The sequence below is a fragment of the Glycine max genome, chromosome 3 (genome assembly GCF_000004515.6).
Source record: "Glycine max cultivar Williams 82 chromosome 3, Glycine_max_v4.0, whole genome shotgun sequence".
Classification (NCBI taxonomy): domain Eukaryota; kingdom Viridiplantae; phylum Streptophyta; class Magnoliopsida; order Fabales; family Fabaceae; genus Glycine; species Glycine max.
Window position 1 is genome coordinate 41,215,991 of NC_016090.4, and position 14,728 is coordinate 41,230,718.

At 34.6% G+C, this 14,728-nt stretch overlaps 2 protein-coding genes across 3 annotated transcripts; both read right to left on the bottom strand.

Moving 5' to 3' along the window:
* Positions 1–804: 804 nt before the first annotated feature.
* Positions 805–7,976, bottom strand: LOC100807864 (pyruvate kinase 1, cytosolic). 2 transcript variants are annotated; one of them, XM_003521384.5, is made up of 16 exons: positions 7,750–7,974; positions 7,560–7,656; positions 7,335–7,432; positions 6,870–7,025; positions 6,422–6,499; positions 6,032–6,163; positions 5,842–5,922; positions 5,639–5,710; positions 5,441–5,530; positions 5,177–5,321; positions 4,104–4,192; positions 3,383–3,478; positions 2,968–3,035; positions 2,711–2,810; positions 1,589–1,648; positions 805–1,364 (listed from the first exon to the last, which is right to left on the bottom strand). In XM_003521384.5, exons 1-16 carry the CDS (start codon positions 7,816–7,818, stop codon positions 1,212–1,214), a joined length of 1,584 nt encoding a protein of 527 aa, XP_003521432.1. In that variant the 5' UTR covers positions 7,819–7,974; the 3' UTR covers positions 805–1,211. The 2 variants fall into 2 exon arrangements, with proteins under 2 accessions (XP_003521432.1, XP_040870071.1); XM_041014137.1 differs by lacking the exon at positions 805–1,364 and having other exon boundaries at positions 1,594–1,856; positions 7,750–7,976.
* Positions 7,977–12,047: 4,071 nt separating this feature from the next.
* Positions 12,048–14,366, bottom strand: LRK1 (leucine-rich repeat receptor-like kinase 1). Its single transcript, NM_001317664.2, has 2 exons — positions 12,924–14,366; positions 12,048–12,848 (listed from the first exon to the last, which is right to left on the bottom strand). The coding sequence occupies exons 1-2, from the start codon at positions 14,281–14,283 to the stop codon at positions 12,184–12,186; spliced, it is 2,025 nt and encodes a 674-aa protein (NP_001304593.2). The 5' UTR covers positions 14,284–14,366; the 3' UTR covers positions 12,048–12,183.
* Positions 14,367–14,728: the final 362 nt, after the last annotated feature.

Sequence of the window (14,728 nt, forward strand, 5' to 3'; positions counted from 1 at the left end):
AAATTCTTAAAAATAAATCAATTTAATCCTAAAATTTTTAAAATATTCAATTTAGTCCTTAAATTCTTTAAAATAAATAAATTTGATCCCCAAATTTTAAGAAATTGAGGATTAAATTAAAACATTTAATATAATTTAAAAAATAAACACTTGAAAGTCTGAGGACTAAATTAGATTCATTTTTAAACACTTGAAAGTCAAATTAAACCTTTTAAAAAATTTGAGAATGCAATTGATTCATTTAAGAACTTGTGGATTAAATTTAACTTCTTAAACTTTTTAAAAATTTGAACACCAAATTAATAATTAAACCTAAAATAAAATCAATGAAATTTCGATAAAATTGTTGAGTAAACATTAATTTAGCCTTATTTTTAACCTTGGATGACAAATCATGTCCTAAAGTCTTAAAGCGATGCTCCTAATGATAAATATTCTCAACAGTTAACAATCAGACTTCAGATCAACCACTATTCTTGATGATAAAGGGTAAAGACTAATGTTCTTTAAACTGAAATCATCATTAATCGTTTAAAGATACAAATTCATAATTTAATCTCTAGTTTCCCCCGTGACAAGTGATAATTTTTTGTACATGAGTGGATATGTATTAAATTATAAAGTTGAAAACCAACATAAAATTATAAGAAATGGAGGTAGATGAAATTCTGAATTGATACAAAAAGGATCATACTATGTTTCATAAGATTAAGAAAACAAATAATAAGAGGATAAATGTTAATCATAATCATATCCAGCAAAAGTCACGTGGTAAGTAAACAAGTCAACTCCGGTAAGTAAATCAGATCAATATAAAAGGATGTTCAATTACGAATTGCTTGGCCCGTATGCATTGGAAACCATAGCACACCACAATATTGCTCATAACTAGACCTAGATGTATACCACCAAACCGTATAACGTCGTACAACTGGCTATTGCTACAATATAGAACGTATACACTTCCTTTTACATTCTCCATGTGGAAAACTTTAACCAAAAAATTGGCATCGAACATATTCCCTATTATTTTTTAAGTTTGACATCCTGTAATAATAGTTAGCCTAACATTCATTTTCAATCACAAAATATAGCTAGTCACCAAACCCGGTGGAGATAACCTCAAAATGTGGAAGCAGAATGATCTGCGACTGCCAAAAACTTGCAGGCCAAAAAACAGAAAAGCCTAAACTGTAGTTAGATCAATGCACTTAATCTTCAAGCTCGATAATCTTAACCACAGACGCATCACCAACTTTCTGGCAAACAACTACTCGGTCGTGTGACTTTATAACTCCTGATGCTTTTCCATGATCAAGGGCAACCTTTAGAATAGACTCGTTTGTGCCACTTGTCGACTCGGCCTGCAGGCAAAGTATGAGATCAATGTCTAGTTAAGTCTCCAATCATTAAGTGATGGGGTGGTCGTATCGTAAAGCAACGTGTATAAACAGATAAACAGTACCCAAAAAAGCACACCCTATATTCTAGCTTCTTTATGGCTTGATCTAAATTCAACACTCAGCTCCTTCCCCAAAAAGAACAATCCCATAAACAATACAGATAAAGTCGTGAAACAATGACTTACAGGATGTCGGGGATCGGCAAGCATGGGAAAGAGGCCTCTAACAATAAGTGATTGCCTAGCCTGTGTCAAAAAATTGAATTGTAAGTTGGTAAACAAGATGATCCAACATACATAACACAATATAAAACCTGGTAAATACAAGTGTCTAATCATTAGACGGAACAAATGTTTCCAAATCCAGGCCAGTACAGCATCATCTTCCAAAGCTCAATACGATTCATGGTTGTATTTCCTTTACACAGGATACAGTTAATTACAGCTGAGAAAACTGGAGAGTGAAATTGGATACTATTATAATTGAGATGTAAAATTGTCCTGTAGATAAAAATAATTATAATCGACAATACTTGACAGTAAAAACAAGATTGTAAAATATAATTGATACAAATACATATAATAGAGAAGTAGTATATTAATTACATTAATTGTAAATAGGTTTTCCCACAAATGAGTTGGCAGTTGGTCCTGGAATAAAATGTTCTTAGCAATGCAAAGCACAAAAAAACTGATTTATTTAAAAACTATAATTTAACTAGGAGGGGGGCAACTAATGTTGATGTATCTTTTCAGAACCTAACACCACTCAATTGTTTCTTACAGAAAATGATTTGGATCAATGCATTAATTATAGAATAACTAATTTTATGCAGTTCTTGAGCGTATAAATTCAGAAGTTAAATAAAATTGTGACCTGGTTGGTGGTTTTCATTTGTTTGAAAAATATATTATACATAGTTTTAATAGATCTCAATAGAGTAAAAACGATTTTGAATTAATTTAAAATTGTATGAACATGATACAGACATTCTACCTCAACACAATGGAATTTGTTAGAAGTTCATTTAACAAAAACTCAGAAAGTTATTCAATTAACCACCCTACAAAGTTCCATTCATTAATCATTGGTGTGATAGTGGTTTTTTACTTGCAACGATATGTCCTAAACTCAATTGTCTTATCAAATACAATCCTTAAAATCAGGCAATTTAGTTTTTTTACCAAAGCTATATATAAAATCATATCAGTAATAGAATTCAAACTGTCAGCAGGACAAGGGGGTGTCAATCACATTGATGGACACCTAACAGAAAATAAGATGCAAATGAAACAAAAAGATCTAACCTCAAAAGCTCCACTGAAGCTCCATTTCAGCTGATTTGTCTTGAGTCGGGGGATCACAACAGAGAGAACTGGCATGGTTGGCCTATATTTTGCTATTAATCTGAAAAGTGCATGCGATGCTTTTAGAAAAGCCTTACAGACACAAGTGGAAATGCAGGGAAGAAAGATTGATTTGGACAACAATTGATGCATAATATTCATTTTCCAAGATACTAAATATGAACATGTTCATATCAAATTATTCGTTGAGACACTACCTTGCAGCCCTTCCAGAAGAAGTGAAGCAAATAATAACAGAAGCCTTCACCTTAATAGCTGCTCGTACCTAAACAAGTAGGATTTGCATATAAGAATCATCCTTTCAAAGATTAAATAAAGCCAATCACCAAGACAAGAAAGCAAAAATAATAGAAAAAAAAAACTTTTTAAGATAGAGGCAAGCACTAGAAACTAAAAACTGGCCCACAGCACAAGGCTACCTCTAATGTGGGGATCAAGGAGGGTCAGATTCATGCATCCTTACCCTGTGAGCAGATGCTGATATCACAACCAAAATATGCGACCATTATGTCACAACTCACAAGACAGTAACCCTATTTTTGCAGTCTCACCATTTCAAGCACAATGAACCAGCGTAAAATAAAATAAGAGGAAAAGTTAAAATCTGATTACCGCAGAGGATGCAATAGATTCCAAGTGGGTCATGGGTTCTCCAACATATTTGACGGTTTTCTTAAAATAAAGGTCTTGATTAAAAACTTTCTCAGCCTGAAATAGAAGGTGGAGATCTCAGCCAGTATTTTTTTGAGTGAAATTTCAAATAAGAGATTATTTCATGAGTCAAAAGAACTCTCCCAACAAAGGATTCACATTCACATAAAAATGGCACACTATTATCCAAAGGTATTCTTTCAAACCACCATATGATAGAAAAAGCAAAAATGCTAGCAAGAAATAGATATTAAGAAAAAGAATAGGCAAGAACAACATATTTTCCAGCATTTATTAGAAGATTTTATTTAAATGAATTCGATAGTATCTTCATCTAGTTAGATAAAACTTCGGAAATAAAATAGTACACAAATTACAAAGGAATGCTAAAAGTCAATGATACGTAAAAATACAGCAGTTCAGTATATCTGTCTGAATGCCTTCAACAAAAACTAGAAGGAGCCTAAGAATTTCCCCAATCAAACAATTGCAAAATTAGAAGTGTTTTTACATGAAGTTGTCAAACCACAACACGAAGTTACCACAATTCCAAATTATTTAGGCAACAGAGCTCATAGTAAACAGAAGAATTTTATCAGAAATGTTCCCTAAAATCCAAAATCAACATCTAGAACAAATTTTAAGTATCAAATGAAATTAAAGAGCAACGAAGTGCACTTACTTCTGCACAAATTTTTCCAACTGTGGAAATAGTCTCAACAGGGTATAACCCACGTAAGGTCTCAGCACCTAGAAGTATTGCATCACTTCCTGTATATTTATTAATAACAGTTCAACAAATATCCATTAAATGATTCTAACAAAACCATGCAGAACAAACACTAAGAAAAACAAAATCACTGAAGGGTCAAAATCAGAAAAAATGAAAGGAGAAATATTTATTGATCGTCTTTATGAATCAACTAATGAAGGTTGCTGGGTAACACACAAACAAATGTCAAAAGCACAGCAACAAGCACGCTGAATATATAGGCACCAATGAACGAAAAACTAAATTATTGAAACAAACAGGCCTAATTCTGAAAATGAAGATAGCAATATTTCCTGCCTTCGATAGTCACCTACAGAAGGTTAGAAGTTACCATGCAAACCAATGTTGACAACTCATTAGACAACTTCAAGGCTCAAGCAAATAGATAGGCACTAAATGGAAGACAAATAACATAAGGAATGTAGACTTGTAGAGAAAAAAAAATCATGTATCACTCATAGTTTGCGTACAGTAATACAATGACACTCATAACACACTTCAATTTTCTCACATTCACAAATCGCAAATGATTTCACTTTCTTATTTTCACCACTCTCTAACTTCCTCTCTCACTTACATTCACTTTCAATTCCTTTGTGCCGCACACAGCAGACATGGCACTTTCAATTTCTCAGCTCACTTACATTCACTTCTCATACAAGCACAAGCACAACACTGTACCAGAGCATTGCTCATATTTCTATGTCCTATAGGTTGGTTGAATTTCACTATTTTACAATATCTAGAATATTACAATGTACAAGTCAGCCAAGTTACCAATTTCATAAGTCTACAGTATTCTAGACCATTGTACCTCCAAATCCAATATGCACTAAAAATCAGAACTTTTGAGCATTAAATAGAGTTGGTTATTACGATTTTATTCTAATAAGAAAATTTTAAGGCACCTAAATCTAAACTTATAGAGAAGGGAAATATTTCCTGGACAGCCGAGTAGTGTCATCATATGACCAGTGACTTACCATCTAAAACAGCATTGGCAACATCAGTGGCTTCTGCACGAGTTGGTCTTAAGTTGTCAGTCATGCTATCCACAACACGTGTAAGCACGGCAGGTTTCCCAGCCATATTACACTTGTAAAGGGCAGATTTTTGAAAGAAAAATACCTACAAAAGCAAATGGCAGTTGATTAACATCTCTGCAGGCATTCACTTCATGGAGACAGTTAATGATCATATAATTCATCACTTCAATCTACAAAGAAGATTAATTGCAAGCATCTCACCTTCTCTGGGGGAAGATCAATGCCCAAATTCCCACGGGAAAGGATAATACCATCAGCTTCTTGTAGAATCTCATCAAAATGGGTCAATCCCTAGAAAACACACAGGTGTACATATGCAATTGAATCAGAATAGCTGATAGGAATCTAATTTACAGAGAAACTAAGCTGTCCAATAAATTATGGAAAAATGCGGTTCACCTCAACATTTTCAATTTTTGCAAATATTTGAGTCTGGCTTAGATCACCTAACTTAGAAAGGAATTCACGGGCCTACATTTTAAACACAAAAAAATATGTTAATAGAAAACCTGAAACAGCCATAGAAAAATAAATTAAATGGCTAATTGTGAACTCCAAAAGACTAAACCAAAGTAAAGTAAAGAATGTGGAACACAAATTACCTGGCGAACATCTTCAGCATGCCTAGTATATGACAATGATAGAAAATCAATTTTGTTTTTTACTCCCCAGGTGCTTATAACCTGCAAGGAAAAAATAATAGCCCAAAACTTTAAAGAAAAAGCACATGCAAACTATACATTTTGATGATAGGTAACTAGTTAAAACATGGAAGTAAAAAGCAGGAATTACCTCCTTGTCTTTATCAGTGAGGGTAGGCAAGTCAATATGAACTTGAGAGGCATGCAAAGTGAACAATGACCCAGCCAATGTTGCGGAATTCTTTATAGTACAAATGACATCCTGCCCTTTAACTTCGGATACCTGCATAGTTTCAGGTATAAATCAACATGCATGAAGGACTTCAACTATTCCTACTTTTGTCAACCTATGCCATTGCTATTGATTTTGAAAATATCAGCAAAATTTTAACTTCAATTATACAAAATCACAATATAGACTCAAACCAATGGTTGATATAGATTTTTAAGAAAAAAAAAAAAAAACTAAGGACACGATAATAAAAAAATGAAAAGAGGCTTATCAGAATAAATTTTGTCTTCTGTGCCCAACTCATATTACCTCTAGCCATACAGAAGTAGTTTCACTTCCAGTGAACAAGTATTGACCAATGAAAATGGTGTCTCCCTTCTTCATTGACTGTAAACAATCCAAACAAGATTAAGGTTCAAACAAAGCATTGGAGAAAAATAAAATGAGTCCACACAATATATGGATTGTATTAAATAACAAATAACAATGCAAGCAAAAGGAATTATGCAAATGCAATTTACTATTTATAACACCATAAGCGAGATCAAAATCACATAGATAGCTGAAATTTACAGCTAGTTTTAGCTAAGCAATGGTTGCAAGTTGAGATTGATTCCAATCCAAGCAAGACCACAGGCAACAAAGAGTAAAACTGACTAAAAGAAATCACTCAAGTTAATATTCCTAGAAAATATGTACATAAAAAGCAAGTCAGTCACGTAATATCATGGTGAGAAGACTGAAAGCATTAACAAACCTTTGCCAGTCCATCAAAGTTGATAGGCAGTATCTGCGACGATGCTTCTTGTCCTCGGTCAGGAGTCAGAACAACCTGGCCATCGGCCTCAAGCGAGATCGCTTTCTCACTTTTGTTAACAACCTGCATCTCTGCACCAACGGTGTCCAGCATAACCTGGTAAAGGCAACAATAGAGAGTAACCAACAAACACTAAGCTCCTTTCCATCACATAAACAAATCCCACAACACAAGAAACCTAACCAACAACAATGCATGCATACACAAATTGTAGGGACATAAATAGACATTCCCCATGCACTCAGTAAAACCTTAATCCTAACAAAATAGACACCAAACATGTAAAACACAAGGGTTTCATTTCTAACTTCTTCCCAAAGCAATCCACTTTTTTAGAATGTTTGTACCAAAAAAATGTTGTTTAAGTTAAAAGAAAAGAAAAAGATAAAAAAAAAAAAAACTCACAGCACAGAGTTTCTTAGTAGTCTTGATAGCATTCTTCAGATTCTCCAAAGTTTCCTGATGATATTCAGGGTCATCCCAAGAGAAGTCGAAACGAGCCACTGCAATAATAAAAAAAAAGTAAATAATCTCACATCAAATAAGCGTTTAAAAAACGATGAAGAGTAAGAAAAAGGAGAAAAATATTAGAATAACAGTGAAGCAAAAGGAAGAGACAGTGACACATACCTGACATTCCAGCTTTAAGACAAGCAGAAATAACCTCGACCGACCGAGATTTAGGACCCAGGGTACCAACGATCTTCGTCATTGCGGGAAAGAAATTCTGAAAACGCAAAACATATTTAAAAAAGAAAGAAAGAAAGAAAGAAAATAAAAAGAAAAGAATGTTGAAGAGTAATAAGAAGAAGAGACTCACGGGCTTGGATGGTTCGAGGATGGAAACCATGCGAATGGGTTCTTCGAGAAGTAAGTGACTGGAATGCATTTTTGCTTTTTTTTTTTCGCGCACACGCAGAAACAGAGAGCGAAGAAGAAGAAGAAGAAGTTGGATGAGCAGTGGCGTGCGTGACACAACGCTGTTTTGAAGAAAGTTTTAGGAATATGCTTCCGCTCTTATATTACTTCTCTTGACCCTTCTTTTCTTTAACCACTTCATGTTTTCGGTTTACTTAACTTTTTTCCTACCTAGAATTCCTACTCCATTAAAAGAAGTGACTTAAGGGTTAAAGATTTGTTTTTCCATGGCTCAAAATTTGCAATTTTACATATCAGATTTAAGAATAGCATAAATTTAATTTAATCAGAATTAAAATTATCACACGTTCAAGCTTAAAAATGACTTTTTTTTGTTACAATAACATATTTATTTTATTTCAAAGTGAATATGATCAGGAACTACAGATTTGGTTTCTCGGTCTTTTTCCATGTTGTTCTTGTACTATTTCATTAAAATAATAATACACAATCAGTGTATTAATATTTAATGATAACATCTAATTTAAAAAATAATGAAAATTGTATGATTTTAATGAAAAACATACAAAGAAAAATCAAATCCAAAAATTACATAATAAAATGAGACCAACTTTGAAATTCAGTTGCTCTGGTTAATTTATGAGTTACTGAGTTCCCTTGTTTCTGAAAATATGTCGATTAACTAGGCATTTTTCTCTACACTGAGCTATTATAGAATCATATTCAGATAGGCTTAGGAGCTTGCTCACCCGAGTGCTGACTATGTGTTGACAATCCGTTTCAATGACTATGTGTCATCAATATCTGTTTCAATGACTATGACAAACCCTAAAAATGAGTTATTTTTAAATTAAGAAATTAAAAATATTTAAACCTAAGAATAATGAGTATATGGCTCAATTTTTATTCAGTTAGTACTCGGTAACATTAATTACATAATACCTAATGTTGTATTTTTTTTTAAAGTTTTGCTTATTTAGTAAGTAGTACAACGCTTTTCCTGTGAAATGAGTTGTAATTTCCAACAACCAAAAAAAAAAAAAATGAATTGCAAGTGACATTGTTTGTTTTTAGCCCTTTCGGTGCAGAGAAATTGTTTGTCTAAGGAAGAAAAGGTTGAGACGTGATGATCTTTTGTAAAATTAATTTCCGTGTAAAATAATTCCACTGTTACACGAAGGACTTTTATTTTGATATGTGATTGTGGAGGACTTTTTTTCTACTTTTTTTTTCTCTCACATTCAAAAGTTATGATAACTATTTTAAAATAGGTTATATTCACGAGTGTTTTTTTCCCTACTTTCTCCCAATTTTAAAGGTGTATATATTTTCCCCTAATGTCTTATATATCTAAACAAAATATATAATCTTCCTATGGCTTTATTTGGTTGGCATGCTGAAGATTGGCTTAAAACTTAAAAACTAACCAATCAAATAGGATTAAGAAATGTTTTCTCTATTTACTCTTGACTTGTGTTATTTCCTTTTATATTAAAAGAAGTGTTCAAAAAATAAATAAAACTTCTATTATTGTTGCGCTTTGTTGATTAATTGCACAAATGGCAGAGCTCCTAATAAAAAATAATATACTATATATGTGAAGGAGGAAGCAAAATGGAAAATTTTAACTCTTTTCAACTGGTTGTTTTTCTTTCATAGTATGTGAGACACTATTGTGTCTTTCTTTAATTAAATCATGTAGTTAAAATTACTTTGTATAAAGTTATTTAATTTTCAAATAGGAAAGAATAATAAGCTTTAGAATTCAATTCAAAAAATAAATCAATTCCAACTTATTCTTTCTAATTTGAATTAAAGCTCTGAGCATTCTCATACCACACAAAAAGAATTACTACTATTCAATAAAAAATATCACAAGAGGCTTTATTCAAGTTATTCAATTAAAAAATATCAAATTAGTTTAATTTTATTCTTGTCTAATTTGAATTAAAGCTTGGAACATCCTTATATATGGTACACACTCATCCCAATACGAAGTGGGAAGCATGGGAAGAAACGAAAAGGTAAGCTGAGCTGAGCAGCACATGGTATTTAAGATAAGGTGTGCGGTAAAGCACGGATTCAAGCTGTAATTCAGGGATTAAATTAAAAAAATGTTCTTTACATAAGTAAATACAGATTGATTAATATTGTATTTGTTTGTAAAATTTTATCAAACCTTGCATAGAATTTATTAAATAATAAACAATACTATCTACTAAATATAAAATAAAATTCACATTTAGAAAATAACACAGTGTGCTTAATTGTTTTACAAAAGAAATTCCTAAATCATAATTCAGACAGAAGTCTTATCTTGTAACTTTGATCTAAATCACGATTTTGACATTTTCACTTCAAATATAGGATGCAGATCCTCTGAAATGAATATAGAAATGAAATTAGTTTTAAACTTATAATACAAATATTTAAATAATAAAATAATTTTATTTTAATCATTAAGTATCCAAAATCCAAATGCAATTCTATTCAGTAAGTACATAACTTAATTGAAGTTGTTTTGATTCTGTGTAAAAGTTCAAGCCTCAGGATTTGCATGGCCCATCTAATTTGTTAGTTACAGATCAAATTCTGTGGGTCGTGCCTACCGGTCTCGACTGAAATTTACTTCTATTCTATAAGTTCTATTCCGTCAACAAATAAATATTATTGTGATTTCATTTTCTGAACGTAATTATTGTTTTTTTTCTTCTTTTTATTGTGATCTCTTATTGGGGAGTCAAAACTTGAAAAGCATATTTCAAAATACTATCAAATATGATGACGTTTTAATCATTCTTAAGAGTTAAGGACATTTTGAAAACAATGCCCAAGTATCTCAATTTATTAGGAATATCATAAACATATATATATATATATATATATATATATATATATATATATAATATTTTTTTGTATACTATTCTATTCTAAATATATTTTTTATTAGTACCCAAAATTTATTAGAAATTGTAATATTTTACAAGCCTTGTAAAGAGACACACTCACGATTTTATAAATTTAACAAAAAAAATTGTGTTAGATAATGTATTTTCCTCAAGTAATTTTATTTAATAATTTAGTCTCGTAAATATTTTTTATCATCACTTTAATTTAGTCTCGTAAAGATATATACGGTAATGATTTAGAATTTTTATATTTTAACGAATAAAAATTATTATTAATTAAAATATAAAAATATGCGTGTTTCTAATTTAATTCAACTTTCTTAAATTAATTTGTTTAATAAAATATATTTTATTAGTGATATACAAAATATGTTACGATACTTAATACTAATTAAAGAAATTAAATTTCTTTTAAAAAATAAATATTATTAAAAATTATTAAAATACTATTTATATATAATCAAGAAAGACAAAATAATTTGATACAAAAGTTATATATATATATATATATATATATATATATATATATATATATATATATATATATATATATATATATAAAATTAGATACGTAGTTATATATTAAATCCCAATTTTTTTATCATAGTTTGCCTCCGTGGGTTCCATGTCTCTATTTATTCCATTCTTTTTTAGTGTTTTCCCCTTCTCTTGATCTGATATTCTTCAAGTTAATTCTACAATCAGTACAATGTATATTCTCAAGCCCTTGCCCAATCAATTATTGATGAATGGGCTTGCCAATTATATATGGGCTTCTGGACTGATTTTATGGGCTAAAACTTCATGCACTACAGTATTGCTTCTTGTTACCCTCCATCACATTCCAAAAAGCCAATCCGCAGTGCAAATTGGGAGCCCAACCGGAAGCAATAGTGAGAGTGGGGCTGCAGGAAGTAAAATCCAATTTTGTGTTTTCAGTGACAAAGTTCTCCTTTCATCTCTGGAGGGCTTTGTTATTCTCATTTTCCTTTTGCCAATGAAATGGGCACTCCAACATTTTTTGGTGAAAATATTTTTGACAAAAATAAGTTTCTATTATTACTTTATTCAATGGAAACTTACTTGTATTATGAATGCGAAATAAGTTTTTGTTGAGTTAAAGTTTTAGAAAAATAAAAAAAAAATAACACAACGAAAAAACATATTAATTATGTAGGCAATGGCTCTAAATGAAAAGGCAATCGGTCTTCATTTGCCTCTTCCACTGTATTATAAGATGAAGGCACATGTACTGCGCAGAAGATTAGTTGTGCTTAATTTTAAAGTTGATTTATTTACACCCAAACTGAATTAACTATATATACACAAACTCGGGTCATGGCCATGGATTAATTGAATAGATGAGTGATATCTGAAGACAAGTGCAAGAACAGCAAAGTTTTAGAAAGAAAACGGTAACTAACACACAATGGAACTAAAAATGACAAGCATGCATGAGACAATAATCAAGCGAGGTTGTCTTCGGTGGTGGCAAGGGAAGGCGAAAGCGAAGTGCGCGAGCGAGCCTCATCGTAATCATCTCCCAGAGGAGACTCTTCCACTCTGATCTCCTCAATCATCTTCACAACCTCCAACATGCACGGCCTCTTCTCCGCCTGCGCCGCCACGCACGCCAGTCCCACGTGCAGCATCGCCACCAACTCATCCTCTATGTTCTTGTACCTCAGCAGCTCCTGGTCAAACACCTCCGAAGTCCACTCTTCTTTCACCACCGATTTCACCCACTTCGGAAGATCCACCTCAGCCTCACGCGCCGGAGAAGTGTACTCCTTCGACGGAGCCCGACCCGTCAGAACCTCCAACAGTAGCACCCCGAAGCCGTACACGTCAGCCTCCTGCGACAGCCTCTTCACCTCAACTTGCTCCGGCGCCCTGTACCCTCCCAACCTTGCAATCGCGTGAACAGGGTTTAAAAGCAGCGAAAGGCCAAAGTCAGATATTAAAGCGACGCCGTTTTTGTCAAGAAGCACGTTGGAAGATTTCACGTTCCCGTGAGGTATCTTTGATGCGTTATACTCCGCATGAATCCGTGCCAAACCTCTAGCTGCACCTAACATCAAGCTTATTCTCGTGGTCCAATCTAACGGAATCCTTCCTGGTCCCCGGTTCCCTATATAATATAATACAATCAAGGTTTATAACTATATACCTTAATCAAACAACTTAAGTAAAGTAACTAACTAACCATGAAGAAGAGCATGCAAGCTTCCATTGGGGAGATAATCATAGACAAGAAGTTTTTCTTCCTTAGCGTAATAATAAGCTCTTAGTCTAACAATGTTGGGGTGCTTGAGCTTCCCTACAACATCCATGTACTGTTCAAACTCGTTCCTCTCGCAGGGGTTAGCGTCTTTGAGTCTCTTCACAGCCACAGTGCAACCATCATCGAGCACCGCTCTGTAAACCGTTCCCAAGCTTCCTTTTCCGAGCATCTCCGCCGAAGCTCGAAGCAGATCCTCCAACTCAAACTGGTTCCTCCTATCGAAAAACACAAGCTTGCTTCGTTCCGTCTCAGTGTTCGTCCCATCACTATCTCTATCCAAGTTTCCACCGTTCCCATACACCTTCTTCTCGCTCCCAGAACTACTCCCACTTTTTCTCTTCGCGGTCTCGCTCCCCACCACCGAACCAGAGGTGGATCCTCTGGCGCAACAATGCGCCACCGCGAACGACGTCGCCACCAGCACCGCCACGCAAACCGCCACCACGATCGCCACGATGACACCGGCGCTCAACCCTTTCTTTCTCGGAGTGTCAGGAACGGTTACGCTACTTGTTTGCGGGAACGAGCTCGGTTTTGCAGGAACGGTTATCGTGGTAGTCTCTGTGTCTGGCTCTGTTTCGGAGCATTTGGGTAGCGGGGTGGACCCACAGAGGGCGTGGTTTCCGGAGAAGCTTACATTGCCGAATTTGGTGAGCATGGAATCGGGGACGTGGCCGCGGAGTTCGTTGTTGGTGACGTTGAGTACGGTGAGATTAAGGAGGGAAGCGGAAAGGTCGGGGACGTGGCCGGAGAGTGCGTTGTTCTGTAACCTCAACGTGAGGAGGTGGGTTAGTTTCGCTAGTTGTGTGGGGATTGGGCCGCGGATGTTGTTGTCGGAGATGTCAAGGCGGAGGAGAAGGCGGAGCGAGGATATCTCCGCCGGAATCTCGCCGGAGAAATCGTTGCGGGAGAGGTACAGTAGTTCCAGGCTTGTGCAGTTTAAGAGAGGTGAAATGGTGCCGTTTAAGCGGTTTTCGTGGAGGTCGAGAAAGCGAAGGTAGGTTAGTGTGGAGAGGGTATCAATTGGGCCGCGGAGGTTGAGGGAAGGGAGAGTGAGGCCCACTACTCTGCCGTTTGGGGAGCATTCCACGCCGCGCCACGCGGCGGAGCAGGCGTCGGCGCCGGTCCAGTTGGTGAGGAGGTTGCCGTGGGTGTCGGTTTGGAGACGGAATTCGGTGAGAGCGAGTGTATCATTTTGCCCTGCAGCCTCTGCAGCAACACAGAGGATGCACAAGCACAAGGCCAGTGCCAGGAATATGGGACAATGACAAACTTTTTTCATGTTATGGTCTGGGAAGGGAGGGAACGAGTGTGGTGGTGTTATTAATTTAAAAGAATTTCAGATTTGGACTGAGAAGGAAAATGTGTCATGATTGGAGAGAGTGTGTGATTGAGGAAAAGTGTTGAAGCTGTTATTATAGGTCGTGGAGAGGTAGTAATTAATTAGGACTGGGGGAATAATATGATTAAAGGTAATGGGACTAGAGAGGTAGTGTCTATGATTGCTGTTGTCCGCTTCTTCATAAGAAATAGAATCAGTGACAAGAGCTTGCTTTTTCTTTTGCTTGGCTTATTTTGCTAAAGGGAAAATAGAAAAAAAAATGTTGTGGTTCTTGATTGATTGAATCTGCTACTTTGTTCCCTTATGTTTGCAGTACTAATGTACTATGTCACCAGAAGGAATTTAGATGCCAGAATTATCTTATACACAAGGTTAAATAGTGTAA